At 41.4% G+C, this 16,504-nt stretch overlaps 1 protein-coding gene across 1 annotated transcript in view; it reads left to right on the top strand.

The window, feature by feature from the left end:
• Positions 1-12,175, top strand: part of LOC147419494 (gamma carbonic anhydrase 1, mitochondrial-like) — an 86,009-nt gene extending 73,834 nt beyond the window's left edge. Inside the window, exon 5 of the mRNA XM_086505324.1 lies at positions 11,526-12,175. Within this exon, the coding sequence (XP_086361450.1) occupies positions 11,526-11,786 (261 nt within the window). The 3' untranslated portion in view covers positions 11,787-12,175. The remainder of the gene's footprint in view (positions 1-11,525) is intronic.
• Positions 12,176-16,504: the final 4,329 nt, after the last annotated feature.

The raw sequence follows: 16,504 nt of genomic DNA, 5'->3' as shown, positions 1-16,504 counted from the left end.
GTGCCAATGATCTTGCAAATAACAAAGGTGGCCTAAAGGTGCGCCACCTTTGTCTCTAAGCTCGCTTGCTCTATTGGCGAAAGAGCAAGTCGGATGGTGGGCTCAGCAGGGTCGGGCGAGGGGACTTCTTCGGAGTCCCTTTGTGACGGGGCACGAGCATCCATCCGTGTCTGCTACTGTTGACATGGGTGGTGACGACGCAACCTTTGTTGCTACGAGTCCTTTCTGTGAAGGGAGACCGAGCACTTAATCAAAGGTCGTAAAAATAAAGGGGTGTGGGGTACGAATAAGGCGGGCTAGAGGAAGGCAGCATGGGAAGACGAAGGGGCAACGCGAGCAATAGGTTGGGGGTGCGAGTGTGTATGCGCGTAGCACAAAGGGTAGGGCGGGGGACAGCTGGCGGGAGGCAACGTAAGAGGGTAGGGATGGGTAGCGGGTGAGGGGAGAGAGGGGGCAATGAGGGCGAAGAGGGCGCATCTACGGGCAGGGGGGGAGCACGCGAGAGGAAGGGGTGGGGGGGGGGCACCGATGGCGGGGAGAGTAGAGCAGCGAGTTCGTTATTTTGTTGGCTCATTTGTTACTAAGTTTTCAGAGATCTTTAAGGGTATGGTATCAATTAAGGGTATGGTATCGACCCATATATCCTTTTCATCAATTAGAAGGTCTCTTTTAGTTGATGGGTCAATGCCTAGATTTAACGTAATTGAGGCTCGGTAAATATTGAGTTTAGGCCAAATTGCCAATTTGTCTTGAAAGAAGACTCACAAGTACTTCTGATAGCTCGGTCAAGATTTTTATATTGTTCTATAAACCATGAAAGGTTGACCTTGCCCTTGGCTAACCCCTTGTTACGAATTATGTTGTTAGATTCATCCAAGACTAAAGCATAGCATTTAGGTGCTAAATGCTATGTTAGTTTGTTTGTTTGTTTTTGTTTTTCTTTTCTTTTCGTGTGTCCCTTGCCTTCATAGTTTTATGAGTGCTTTATTCCCTCTTATAATTCGTGAGTTCAGACTATTCTGAACTTATGAAGGTATATATATAGCATTTAGGTGCTAAGAAGTAACCCTCTACCATTAAATGCTCTCGTTGCTATCTGGAGAAAGTTTGAAGTAAGGGAATTCAATCTAACTTCTGAGTTTTTGAACAGAAGACTCTCAAACTTTAAGTGAGAAGGCAGGTCTTTGATCAAAGTTAAATCTTTGGGGGACTCGTAAACTGCGTATTGCTTTTACGCACAAGGTATAAATATGTCTAACGAGGACCGATCACTCTCGAGTGTTTATGAGATTAGAATCGAGTTAAAAACATTGCTTTATGCGATGAATTGGTTTGCTCAACCATCCGGAAGGTTACCGATTGATCTGGTATCCGATAGTTTCCTAACATATTACCTGCTATTGTGGGTAACACATTCAGAAGGAACCATTGTGAGTTTTCAAGAAAAGAAAAGCTTTTATCAAGCTTGAGTACCCTATGAGCCTACACCCTTTACCGGGTAAGGGAAGATATGGTAGTGCCTTTTGCACAAGTGAATGGACACTCTTTATGAGGGAAGGAGCAAGGGCCGACTACGGTCTGTGCTTGGGAATTCTAGATGTGAAATCCCAGTTTATCTGATGAGCGGGTTTGCTCTAGAACCAAGTCAAGGAATCATCTGGTTGAGCGTGTTTGCTACGAGAATCTTATGAAGGGAAGGAAATCTCTTGAGTTTACAAAAGCTTTGACATAGCATGAGTATTATGTACACTTTCGAGTACATGGATAACACATGAAGATGCAAACCTTGTTGTCAAGGTGACTCGACTACCAATGATTTTTTTTCTGCTAACCAGAATGAGATGAGTCAACTTCCTTTTCAGGAAGTGGATTGGCATTTGAGATACCTGCGCGCAATGATATTCCGACACGAGATCTCTATTTCAGATGTGTTTGGCTGCTCTCATGTCACGTGACACATCCAACCCTATGTGTCCGTGGACAAGCTACAGCATGGCGAGGGTTCAAACGACCAAGGTTTAGTTCTGTTAAGTCAGTCTAGAATAGGAAGTGATCTGGCACTTTTGTGAGTCTATTCGCAGACCGTGCATGACTAGTCACTTGAATTAGATGCATATCCTCCGGTTGCACACAACATGATCATCAGCAGTCCCATGTAATCCATCAAAGGAATTTTCCAGGGCATTAAACCTTTTTTTCCTATTTTTGACATTTTTCACTTATTTATTAAGTGACTTTTGTTGAGAACTAGGTAGGGCAATTTTGCTAAGATAATATATAAGCAAACTAGAGTTAGCACTTTCTGGCAGAAGAGGCAGCAAGAGCACTCGCTCAACAGGCAACTTCTCAGCCGAACCCCCAAGAGGCCTAGCATTTTTGCATCACTGTAGAAGATCAGATCAGCCAGCATTTTTGCTCTTGCAAGATCCCTGGCGATAGCAGATCAAGCAGAAGACTCCCAGCGTTAGCAGATTCCCACAGCAGATAGCAGATTCCCCGCAAGATCATTTTCAGGCCTAGCGTTTTTGCATCAGCCTAGCAGTCCAGCGTTTTTGCAGATCTTCGTGACAGAACCTCAAGATACACCAGCATTTTCAGTTTTCAGCAGTCAGTACACACAGTAGAACCCCCGAACCTCGCAGATCTCTCCTTCCCCCGCAGCAGATCCTCGTCGCACGGTCAGATCCCGCGAAGTCTGCAGATTCAGACCGGAAAATGTAGATTTCAGCATTTGCGTTTCCAGTGCGTCGTTGTCGCATCGTCGTCATCGACATCGTCACTGACATAGAGTCAGAATTCAGCAAATAAAGATTTGCTGATTTCAGCCCCTTAGCATTTTCAGATTTCAGCCCGTCTTGTCGTCGTCCTCATCGTCGTCGACATCGTCGGCAAGTCCAAGCATTGTAGAGATTTGTGCAATCATAAGTAGACCGCTCTCGCCATAGAGAGTGAGGCCTTCGGAGGAGGGTTTTACAACGTCTCCGGTGTCGTATTCTCTTCTCTCTCTCTCAGTCTCATGCACCTTCAGTCACAGTGTTTATCCACTTTGTTTGTGTCCATTGCACTCTCCCACTAAAGGAACGGAAGGTTCTCCCTTCCGTAAGTAAAAGGAACCCTTGAGCACAGTTCAGAGCACTCATCTTGAGCAAAGTTCAACATTCACTTCTGCTGCACCTTATATTGGTATCAGAGCTTTGGCAGTGCTCTGTATCACTTAAGGAAAGAACCACATAATTTTTTTTTGCTTGTTGAGGTCGCTCGAACCCAAGTTCACTTGGGCGTGTCGATTCCTAGTCGTGGTTTTGAAGAGTGACAGGAAACCCAAGAAAGAAGGGCTTGTCCAACCTCCCCTTGTTCCTCTTTTCACTCATTGAGAGCAGACCGTGCACTTAGCTGCCGGCCAATTGACGTGAGGTGGGAAAAAAGCAACCTTGGTGTGAGCGCAAGGCCGCCAAGGGGTGCGCCCGCGGAAAAGAGCAGAACTCGGATGAAGAGAAGATCCTTCTCTAACCTCAAGAACCCCAAGAACCCAAGAACCCAAGTTCCTCATGAACTTAAGAACCCAAGACCACAAGAATCCACAAGAAGCCACGAATTCAGAATGGTCATCACTTGAAGGGGAATGGATACTTCGCTTGGAGGTGATGAGCATGAGAGAGGCGAAGAAGAATTTTCCCCACCAGGAGGTTTTTCTGACCCTCCCTCTTCCCCATCTATGCCAAGGATTGCACCAGATCCTAGGGAGGACTTGGAGCAAATGTTTATGGACAATAAGTCCAAACGTGAAGCGAAAAAATCAGAAATTGATCGTAAGTACGAAGAAAGAAGGGCAGTCGACCGTGAATACGAAGAAAGAATGGCAGCCATAGCATGTGAACGTGACGAAAGAGAAGCAAAAGTTGATCGCGAGAACAAAGCCAGACAAGAAAAGAGCAACCAACACATGAAAGAGTTCTTGCGACTCTTTTCTAATGTGCAGGCGAAGGTTGAACAGATTCAGGAACAAGAGACTCTCTCAGTCTCTTCTTCTCTCAAGCATGATACACAGGATTTGCATGATGATAAGCATGATGATTTGAATGATAATGATGAGCATGATGATTTGGATGACACTGACAAGCATGATGATTTGCATGACCAAGATGTGATTTCTCACAAGGATGATGATTTGCGTGAAGATGATGTGATTGTTCACAAGGATGATGTGTTAGTTGATACTTTCTCTAGTGAAGCTAACCTCATTGTAGATTCGATCAAACACAAAGAAACGATCTTGGCTCTCGAGTCGAGGTCCAAAGAACCCCCTCAAGAAGAACCGATCTTGGCTCTTGAGCCTAGGTCCAACGAACCCTTACATGAAGTACTATGTGTTCGAATGATTCGTCAACACGTATTGTTGAAGTGTTTCATTCGTGATCGTTTCCTGTATTTTGGTCACCGTCTTTATGTGATCCCTTTTCCTAGGCATGACATATTGTACGTTGAACATGTTTCACTCATGAATGAGCACGGATGTATGCGGATTATTCATGAAAAGTATGCATTCAAGGAAGTCACATTCCATGTCTCTTCCTTGGCACGACATAGTTGTAGAAAGAGCACATGAAAGTATGAGCACCAAGCATGGGCATTTCCGTTGTGAATTGACACATTTGATTGATTTAGATCAGCAAGACAAGATTCGATCTCATTGTTTGCGTGTGTGTGGTGAATGGTTTGGCACTCCGTCTCTATGTTCATCTACATTGCATGCACAGTCTTTAGAGAAGACGAGATTTTTTCCAGTCACTTTACATGGAATAGGTATGTTGATGTTTTTGTGTTGGAAGTGGTTTCAAGAATTTTCAGCCTTTGAGATTCTTGAAGAAGGTGGACCTATGTCCATAGACAAAGTTGAAGCATTGAAGGAGCTACAAATGATTTTGTGTCGCTTTCGGCACGGCCCAAAGAAGCAAGCGTTGCAGACCTTTATGAAGTTCAAGTATCGCATGACCCACACATCAGAGTGGGCCAACAACGAGTCCTTTCCAGGATTCCGGATGTTGTTGGCGATTTCCCTCGACGCCATACAGTTCGGTACCAATACCTCACTTCGAAAAGGAGGGGATGTCACGTGACACATCCAACCCTATGTGTTCGTGGACAAGCTACAGCATGACCAGGGTTCAGTTCTGTCAAGTCAGTCTAGAATAGCAAGTGATCTGGCACTTTTGTGAGTCTGTTCGTAGACTGTGCATGACCAGTCACTTAGATTAGATGCATATCCTCCGGTTGCACACAGCATGATCATCAGCAGTCCCATCAGAATCCATCAGGGAAATTTTCCAGGGTATTAAACCTATTTTTCCTATTTTTGACATTTTTCACTTATTTATTAAGTGACTTTTGTTGGGAACTAGGTAGGGCAATTTTGCTAAGATAATATACAAGCAAACGAGAGTTAGCACTTTCTGGCAGAAGAGGAAGCAGGAGCACTCGCTCAACAGGCAAACTTCTCAGCAGAACCCCCAAGAGGCCTAGTGTTTTTGCATCACTGTAGAAGGCTGGCGTTTTTGGACCGGATCAGCCAGCATTTTTGCTCTTGCAAGATCCCTGGCGATAGCAGATCAAGCAGAAGACTCCCAGCGTTAGCAGATTCCCCGCAAGATCATTTTCAGCCCTAGCGTTTTTGCATCAGCCTAGCAGTCCAGTGTTTTTGCAGATCTTCGCGACAGAACCTCAAGATACACCAGCGTTTTCAGTTTTCAACAGTCAGTACCCACAGTAGAACCCCCGAATCTCGCAGATCTCACCTTCCCGCAGCAGATCCTCGCCACACGGTCAGATCCCGCGAAGTTGGCAGATTCAGCCCAGAAAACGCAGATTTCAGCATTTGCGTTTTCAACGCGTCCTAGTCCATTGTCGTCATCAACATCGTAACCGACATAGAGTCAGAATTCAACGGATAAAGATTTGTAGATTTCAGCCCCTTAGCATTTTCAGATATCAGCCCGTCTCGTCGTCGTCCTCATCATCGTCGACATCGTCGGCAAGTCCAAGCATTGTAGAGATTTGTGCAATCATAAGTAGACCGCTCTCGCCATAGAGAGTGGGGCCTTTGGAGGAGGGTTTTACAACGTCTCTGGCGTCGTATTCTCTTCTCTATCTCTCAGTCTCATGCACCTTCATTCACAATGTTTATCCACTTTGTTTGTGTCCATTGCACTCTCCCACTAAAGGAACGGAAGGCTCTCCCTTCCGTAAGTAAAAGGAACCCTTGAGCACAGTTCGGAGTACTCATCTTGAGCAAAGTTCAACATTCACTTCCGCTGCACCTTACATCTCAGTTTCTCTAGTGAGGAGAATTCTGATGGTCATTGATCATCAAGTACGCTACGTAGATTGCCCACTACAGTAGCAAGTCATGGTTGTAGCATACGCTTCTCCATAGGCAAGTCAGGTGCCATTGACATATTGCTAGTATGAGCATGCCGTGCACAAGGGATTTTCGGATCGGAACGATCGGCCTACACTAAACAAAGGCCTAGAACATGAACTTTCTCTAGTGAGATGGCAGACTGTGTTTGCCAAAGGAAGACATCCTCGCTTGAGATGAATGCTCTATGATTTGGACATTCCCTATGCTAGAGGAATAGAAGACGTTTAATGTCCTCAAGCCTATACGCGCAAGCACAGATACCTAGATTAATTTTTAGGAAGATTTTTCTTCTCGAGGTTGAGAAGGCAGATTTGAGTTAACAGATTTTCTGATTAGGAATCTTCCGATCTATTGGAGATACGCAAATCACGAGTTCTCACGTGACTCGTAAGATTGATGATTGGTGAAGGATAGCCTCGAGGTACTAGAGGAAAAACATGAACCGGTAAGTAAAGTATTGAAATATTAAATTTTTAAGTTCTTTGTTGAGTTTAATTTTATTTTTCAAATTCTCTTTTGAGAAAGGACAAGCTCAACTCACCATTGAGCAAGATTTGGAATTTTTTCGGTTTCTCCTAAGGCAGTTCAACTGGACCTCTATAGTTGAGGACAACTGTTTATAAGTGAGAGGGATGTTGCTAAATTGGCTTTATCTGACATGAAAATAATTCTAAATGACTTATTGAATTTATAAGTGAGAGGGTTTTCTCGCTTGGAACACCAAGAAAAATAATCTATATGAATTATGGAATTTTAAGTGAGAGGGTTTTTCTCACTGGAGACATCCGAGTACAGATATTTCTAGTGCGTCGTTCAGAGTAATGATAGGAGCATTGTGATCTATAAGGCCACCAGGAACATGTATTTCTGATGCGTCACATCGGATGGGTGACAGGGAACATCGGGAAGAAGTATTCGACCATCTGGGAACGGACATCTCTAATGCGCCATAGGATGGATGACGTAGAGCATCGCGAAGAAGATTGTACCGTAAGTTTGGTAGGAAAGGACTAGGTGATGGGTATTCCTGATGCGTCACATGGTGGGTGGTGGGGTATCGAAAAGGAAATATTTCATAGTTGGGAGGAAATTCCGAGCTGTGTTAGAATTGTGCACAAGGATGAGCAAGCACTTGAATGAAGATGGAAGATGGGTTCAGAGGAAACTTTGAGGAAAAATAGATGCTTTTTGAGAAAGCAGGTTGCTTTATGGGAAAGCAGATGCTTTCCCGCGAGGAAGTCTATGTCTACATTGCATTTGTGCATGTGGTAGCATCCAGGGACGCCTGGGAAGTGCTGTGTAAGCATTGTTTTCAGCTAATAAGGTTTTATTGAGTTTTTGGGCAGGTTCATACCATTTTTTTTAGAAAGACCGGCCACCCAATTAATAAGTGGGCAGCCACCCTTAAAGTAAAAGAAGACCCAGTGCTGCCTTTCTATAGCAGCGTACGATCTCTCTCTCCTTCCTTCTGGCTGATGGCGCAAGTGATCCCTCTCTGGCACCCCTCTCCTTCTCCTATTCCTGCCGGCTGCCAGGAGCATCAAAAGCAGGTTCATCTTCACTCACAGGAACAAAAAACAGCCAGCACTAGGTGAAAGGAGGTGCTGCTGCAGATTTCAGCGGTAAAGATAACACCGCCAGTGAGTCCTATGGCTGCCACGAGTGTACCAGATGTCGCCAAGACTCAATGCGCGAGTTCCATCGTGAGGAAGTGCCTATGGAAAGTGTTTCCATCACGACAAGCTGCTGTTTTTCTCTGTTTTCAGCCCATAAACGTCGTAGACGGGGCTGATGTACGAGAAGGAACCTGCGAACACACCTCTTTTGTGTGTGGATTGGAAGAGACATTTCTCTGTATAGAAATCTCCTCCGGGAAATTGCTTTTCAAGAACCGAGTTGTGTTTTGAGCGTTGACGCTTCCAAGGTAACGTTTTCATGTTATGATCTATGAGTATTTTTTTGCAAGTGTACTTCCTCTTCGTCAGGAAGTAGGAACAGAGGAAGGCACTAGCCTCTGAAGAAGAAAAGCGCTCTGAGGAACTAGAGCCAGATCAGCCCAAGGGCTTCGTACCCGGAATTAGGGAGTAGATCCACGGATCTGAGAGTGGTAGACTCTCAAGTTGTGATCTAGAAGTTCAAATTCCCAAGGACTTTGCGTCCGAAAAGCGAAGTTATTTTGCAGGAAGGACTGTGGGAACAGAGTCAAAAAAGAGTTGCAGGGATACCATGCCCCGAGTTTGGAAGGTGAGATCCAGAGGCAAGAACCTTGGATCTCGAGGATTCGGAATAAGGAATGAAAGTTCCTTGGAATAGGGTTTTGCCCTGAGGCTTCCAGGAACCATCGAGTCTGATTCTAGAACGAACGTGGTAATACGTCGGTTCAAGTGATTGTATAGACTTCTCCTCAGTAATAAAGATACTATTACGGGGGGGGGGGGACCAACGCATCTTCTGGTACCTAGTACTGTGATTATCTTCTCACTCTTTATCTCTTTTTCTCTCTCTATTTTTCTCTATACCCTCTTGCTTCAGTATTAAGTGATAAATTCTATTTATCCGAGTATATTTTATATAGCTATGCGCTCTCGTTTGTGACATCATGCCTATAGATAAGATACATTCTGAGGTAGTTATGGGTTCGATAAATCTTCATAGCCATCGACGATAGGGTCAAGTTATTTTTTATATCTATAAGATATCGATTCTATTACTTTTCTTATGCTTTCCTAAGAAATCTAGCTAGAATTAAGATATTCAGATCTAGATAGTTGATCAATTCTTTCATTTTCTCTAAAATATTAAACTCATTGAGTTCTTCCTGAGGTATTGAACCCGTGCGACCCAATTTAGGGCACATTGTATCGGCTAGAGACTTCAAACTGCCAGGCAATACCTTCAAGGAATCCCAAAAGTCAAGTACTGATATTATTGGTTTACTTTTATCGTATACGATCACTTAATATACATTATGTTCTCTAATAATAAGTTTTATTAACTAATTATTAGACTCTTCAGGCAATAATTTCATAAGTAGGATTCCCATCAAATCAGGATAAATGGTGGAAATAAACCCTTTTGGTTCTGTGCTTCTTAGAATAGCTTATTAGACAGACCCCTTAAGAAGTCATCAAACGTTAATCTGCTTCTTTGTTTGAAATCCCGTGAATAGTAATGCTTTTGGTACAATCGGTTATTGGTTTTTTCAACAATGTTAGGGGTGTTCCCTTTTCACTCGTGAAGACGTAACCCATAGCATAAGGAACACGTATATTTTCGACTAGAATAGTTTCCATGTCTCCAACTATAAAAACCTTAGTATTTTTGTCATGGATGCTTGCAGATATATACTGTCCTTTTGAGGTATCGTCCTTAAATTGAGCCTCATTCTTATATTGAACCTTATCAAAAGCCTTTTATCTTGATGGTACACTTAATCCTCGTATTTAAGCCCAAAAAGTCTTCTTTATTCAATCTCTCGATCGGCTGATCTTTGACTATTTCCCAGATATTGTTCATAAATACATCAGGTTCTATACTGCTTCTTTCAATGGTTTTAGGTTTTTTAAGCTTCGTACAGGTAAATGCCTACTCCATAGATATAGGTATTTCGATATTTATCACTTATAATTGCTTTAGATCTCTAAACCAATTATCACCAGAAATTGAAGATCCAATTGTCAATTGCATTAGTCTAGGATGCATTTGTTGAGCTGAAAGTATTCAATATCTTGGGGGCCTAAAGGGTTTGAATTGTCATCTTAGTGTCAATAATGTAATGGACAGTAAACTTAAACTCACCCATGTCTGTGTAATTGTATCTAATTTTGACAATTAGATAAACCACATAGATTCTAAACAATTGTATTTAAATCCCTTGAAAGATAGCTTCACGACTCTGCCTAAAGACGAACATAAATAACCCACACCTCCAAACAAATTCAACAAGTTATAAAGATCTCTATAACGAATACACCAATGGTTAAAAGATTCTTTTTGTAGCTTCATACAGGTTTTATACAATATTTGGTTGCTAAGAACTTCGTAGATGTCATCAGATATGGCTTTTACAGTCTTTCCATACTTCATAGGGATAAAGATCTTTTTAAATAATTTCCTAGTAAAATAGGGTTCTAGCTTAGGATGTAAATGGTTCCCTTCCCTCAAATACTTTAAATAATCTTCCCCAAGTATCATGTATAGATCATTGTGTGTATCACTATTAATTAAATTAGCTGAAAAGCTATTTTAGTGTCTTGTAGCATAATTTGATAAGCTAAAAAACTAGCATCCATGAATACAGGTTCAGACTCAAAGCAAACCCCCTTTTAACAAGTCATAACCGATGTAAGCTTTAGCCAATAGAAGCACGTTTTGCTCATTACAAGCCTTTTGAGATTCAATTAAAAAAAATTTCGATAAGGTTTTGTAATTAAAATCTACATAGACTTTTAATTCTGACACAAAACTATCAGGGTTTATACCTATATAATCGTTCTCTGAAACTAATCTGTTTTCTATCAGTTTGGGTAGAGAAGACCTCCTATTTTCAATCATTTTATGATATTGATATGGCACCGATTATGTTTGGCTACATAGTTTAGGATGTCCTGATATTTTTTCAGGTTTGCCTATTAACAACAAGACTACAGGTGTTAACTCCTGGTATTTCATGACACCTCAAAGAGCATTTGGCATCTTAAGTCTTGATCTTTTGTTACCCATAGTCTTACCTTCGTAGAGGTAGTAGCCATCATCTATGGAAATTTCTTTTCCTTTAAATCCTTGTAGAGCACCCATCTATGCTTCTGTTTCAGTAGAAGTGTCTTGATTTAGATTCTCTTTTACTTGGCGCTTTCCCATATTTTGTGTAGGGTCAATCTGGCATTTCTTATGGGTGATACTTGAATAGTGTATCGTATAGAGGAATAGCCTTCGTAATTACAGCAATCAAAGAGCGCATATTTGTTTTTGTTTGTGATTTTTAGGTTACAGAACTCTCAAGTAATTATTAGCAAAAAAAGCTTCTACCTCAAGGTCTTTTCAAATCAAGTGATGTCATCTTTGCAAACCTAGAGAACTAAAATGTGGTTGTGCTGTTGTATTTTAGGTGTGGGCTGGAAATCCTGCCAAGATGCTTCGGAAGCTGACAGAGGAAGAGATTGCGTTTTTCTCCAAATCAGCAGAGCACTATGCGAAGTTGGCGGAAATACATGCAAAAGAAAATTCAAAAACTTATGAAGAACTTCTAGCAAACAAAAAGCTTTGGAAGAAGTGGCACATCGAAAGTGACGAGTACGATGAATGCATTGGGGTGGTTCAAGAGAAACCACCTGTCGAAGCGGCCTTGAGAGATTCGGCACTCACATAATGAAGAGGAGACAAATAATTGCTAGGTCTATTTGAAGGCAACCCTATGGACTAGGTGATAGGATGAAAGGTTCTGCCATCCTGGTTTTATGCGGCAGAAAATACTATTTGCATGGGGTCTTGCTGCTTGCCCTTGTGATAAGAAGGAGCTGCCTCCATAGCCATTACGAAATGGCAAGAAATAATTTACTTTCAACTGGGCCACTTTTTGCCCACAGTTTTGTTTTTTAGGTCAATATTGTTCAATGCTCATTCGAGGTTGATTTCCTCGCTCTTTTTCGCTGGTAGCTTGTGTACATAATGGAACAGGTAGGATGACTTGTCAGGGTGGCTCTAAATTGCCACTACAAGAAATCGGTACATTTTTTTGAATTTGAAAACTGTTTCATATGGAGTTCCCTCCCCACCCCCCGCGCCGGGTTCTCATCTTCACTGTGAGCTCAATATTTTAGGGCAAAAGTGAGTGAATAATTAATTTCTGTTCAAGATAAATTCCTGGGTATTTTCAAATGTAATGAAGTAGAGACACCTCAAAATTGCAAAAGGTAAGCCAGGTGAATAGGAGAGCGTAGTTTTGTGGCATTGAGAACGTGCCGTTTGTGTATTAAAAGCTGTGATGGATTTGGAAGTTGGAACATGCAGCAATTAGTTATCTTCTTTGATGGCTTTGTCCGTAAAGCAAGTTATTTTCTCTTCAGTTGACACATGGAGCGTTTATGGTATTAAGCTCTGCCTACTTACCAGGTCAACCATAGGGTTGAGAGATGCACACAAGAAAGGTGCATTTACAAGTGTGCCCTCTTTCAAAGAGCTCAAACTAGTGACCTCAGGAGAAGTGGGAGAGAGCCTGTTTTCTACACATGCCATGTTGTGGCATACCTACTTCACTCCATTCGGGATTATTACCATCCAAAGAATTTTCGTTAGTAGGACCTACAGAACTTGGCAGATCCTCTACTATTAGAGATGAGTGTTACTAACTTCAAGCAAATGGTTGTCCTTAAACCTTTGAAACATACATCTATGAGATATTACAATAATATTTTCTTAGATAAGGTGCGGACATTGCTAGTAGCGTTATGCTAGCTTCTCATCGGTGGGGTGGTCCTCCTCTGTCCTCCTCCTTTGTCTCCATTATGATGTCGAGCCTGACCCGTCTTGAAGAAGGCACCAATATGTGACAATAGAACGAGACATGAAAGTAATGTTAAACTCGAGTGGCTAGGCTGCACTTTTTTCATATGTAATGGCCATGAACTTCACTTCAAGGATTTTGCTTGCTGTTCTTTTGTCTAAGAACCTCACTTCCTTTTTATTTATACAGTAAGCTTTAGGGTAAAAGAGCAAGTTTAGAGACACTTTCTTGAAAACGACAACTTTGGGGGGGCTCTTTTGCAAATAAAGTGCATCAGTTCCTCATGAAAATATCAATTAGATAATATCAATTACTGTCCTTTGAGGCATTAGAGACAGCCAAGGCCCATAAGTGGTACACTTTTTAGCAATTCACAAAAAGGACACATAAACAAGATTCCAAGCATACTCCAATAAGAGTATCATGAGATAATTTGAATGTTATAAGAAGGATAAAACTTTTGAATTCTCCTTTGTCATGCTTGCCTATGTAAGAGTCACAAGTTTATTCTGATTTGCATTTGTCTCAAATTGTTTATGAATCTAATTATCTCTCTTTTTATTTTCAAGTGAATGGAGTTTATTTTTGACTAGTTACCTTGCTAAAAATTGTATGTTTTTTAAGAGTGTTTTTATATTGTCTCAAAATAGTCATTGTGCAACATTGGAAACCAAACCTTGGCTCTAAACATTGGGACTTGGTTGTGCAAATGGAAAGGAGGGCACATCTTTTCATGATTGTTTCATTACGGCACCACCTCCCCTTGCACACATGCATCCCATCTCTTACATAACCAATCTTGAATCTTGAAATGATCAAGTAGTTTTTGTGGTTGTATATATAAGGTCATGATCTCTTGATAGTAAACACGATATCAAAACATCCACAAACCCTTTTTGTGGCACACAAATCAGAGTCTCATCAAGCAATGGCTGTCATGAGTTTACAACGCACTCTCTTACGGTATGTATAGGTCACCTTCCTTCTCTCTCTCTCTCTCTCTCTCTCTCTCTCTCTCTCTCTCTCTCTCTCTCTCTCAATTGTGTTATTCTATAGAAAGAGGTCTTGAAGTAGACCAACTCATGATTCATTAGGAACGTTTGGTGTTGGTTGTGCAAGGTTTGGGACTATCCGTTAAAGGATAAAAACGATGCCTTCGTATCACGCAAAGAGTGTACATCCTTCATGTTTAACCTTTGCTTTAAGTGTACATTTCTAGCTTCAATATGTAAACTATTCAACTTGGCAAGAGATTTGCATGCTTACTTATGTGATTGCATGGTATAAAAATTTTATAGACACATAGTAAACCCAATGATTCATTTTTTTGGAACTCTTGATCCACTTTTTGTATGCGTCTACTTGTCTTTGTCCAAATGTACATACTTCCACATTTAACCATTTTTTTCTTTTTAGCTATCTAACACACTTCTTTGACAATTATATGGTAATTTTTTTTTCTATTTGTAAGATCATCCAGTACAATTCTCTCTTTTTAACCTCTCTCCAATAATATATGCAACATTAGATGAACTTTCAGCCATGATGAAATGTATGATGTAATTTGGACAATTTTTGTTGTTCTGATAGTGTTTTGATAGCGTCTCAAAAAAATCTTAATCCAAAAATATATACCATTATTTACTATGATAATTATAAAGTTTCTCAATATGGTTATATTTATCACTGACAAGTGATAACGGATCTCTTTTGTTGGATCCTCGCTCTAATTTGATATCTCACATAAGATGTACACACCTAGAAATGATATTGCTTACAAAGACCTTTCTCTATCTTAGTAATCTCTCTTTATTTTTGTAACCTCTTTCAAACTAATGGGTTCAGTAAGGACCCATGTCGGAGGAGTCGCATTGGCTCAAGTCTTGTGTTGCTCTCTCATCCTCTCATTTCATCTCACATGCATGCCTAGCATTCCAATATAGGAGGTGCCTATAATCACGCTCTCTCTTTATCTTTTCTCTCTATTTTATCCCTCATCTAATTTTCGCATATTAATCTCAAGGTATGTTGCTCAATTCCTCTCTAATGTGTGTTTGAATGCATTTTTAAAGGTTTTCCATGCCTCCACCTAGCTATCAAAGCATATACTACACTCTTGGTGAAACAATAGCACGGATTTGAAGAATCTAGCATACCACTTGAGGTTAACATGTGTATGATTCAACTCGTGTTGATGGAGATCTTCATAACGACATATCCAAGCAAAGAGTAGTTTCATGTTGCCACTAGTTTTCTTCCTTTCTAATGATGTTGCGTCTTGTCTCGAATTATAGGTGGTATGCAAAGACTAGATATTGTTTAAAGCAGTGAAATTTTGACTCGGGGGGACACACGTATGCTAGCATATGAATTCCACAAAAAGGAGTTTGTTTCATTTTTTATACATTATAAAGATTCATAAGGGTTTCAATTCAAGACAAAATAAACAAACTAAACTAGAAAAGGGTGTGCTATATTTGTGGAAAATCTATAGCTATAGGGTTTTTTAATTAGACGGTGCATGTGATATGGAGGGTTTGCATATACTGAAACTGCAAGGAGTCCAACAGCATGTATGGTATCTACATTGAAAAAATTGATTTTCATAGTTGGTATGATTTGTCTACCCTGGGTGACTCTAACTGATGCTTGGGGATGTGAGTGCGCGAATGCGGTGCTTATGCAAAGAGTGAGAAGGGGGGGGGGGGGGAGAGAGAGAGAGAGAGAGAGAGAGAGAGAACATAGGATGTGGGTGGAGCAGCCCAACAGAAAGTGTGTGAGAGCCCCTTATTCTTCTATCTAGTAAAGAATAAGATGCGTACAAGTAATGGGCGGTTGTACGTCTCTGGCGCGTCGGACCGGGATAAGACACGCCTTTACCCCAACAATCCCCCACTTAAAGGTGAATGTGTCGATAAGTGGTACTACTATATGACCTATTAGTATACGGTCCTCTGATGCAGATCCTGTGGTGGTGGAACTCACTTACTTCGGCACGCTACAAGAGATTTTGAGGATTGATTATAGAGAATTTTTTGTCGACTTGTTCGACGTGCAAATGTACAGTAGGTATAGGGTGGAATTTTGTCCCAAACTATGCCCACTGGCTCTCTCGAAGCCAATGCAGGCCGTCATGTAGCCTCTAGCGGTGTGCGAAAGCATATATTCCTGCTAGAATCAGCATGCATACCTTGCAAGTATCATGTAATGACATGCACCGCTCCATGAGGCATGATGTTGGCGTCGATCATCGCACGACTCACAATCCCAACTGCAAACGCTCCCACTACAGCTACTATGTGTCGGGTCTTGACACTAAGAGGTCGTATATGAGAGTCTCAAAGGCTAATGACAAACTCGTAATCTCTGCCAGCATATCCATTCTAATCGAATCAACGCCATGTGCAGTGACCTCTGTCAGTCTATCCGCAGAAGGTATCTGTGCATCACCATTACCACTACTCTAGGGTAATCATCACTCCCCCATCATCCATAGGGACTGTATCAACAAGTCCTTGCATCACCATATCAGCCTCTAGCATGAGCATGTCAAAGAACTCCATATTTCTCTAGCGTGTCGGACC

This window comes from Adiantum capillus-veneris, chromosome 29, assembly GCF_014529385.1.
Source record: "Adiantum capillus-veneris isolate H3 chromosome 29, ASM1452938v2, whole genome shotgun sequence".
NCBI classification, from domain to species: Eukaryota; Viridiplantae; Streptophyta; class Polypodiopsida; order Polypodiales; family Pteridaceae; genus Adiantum; species Adiantum capillus-veneris.
The sequence above is the reverse complement of the archived record's forward strand: the minus strand, read 5'-3'. Positions and strand labels throughout refer to the sequence as shown.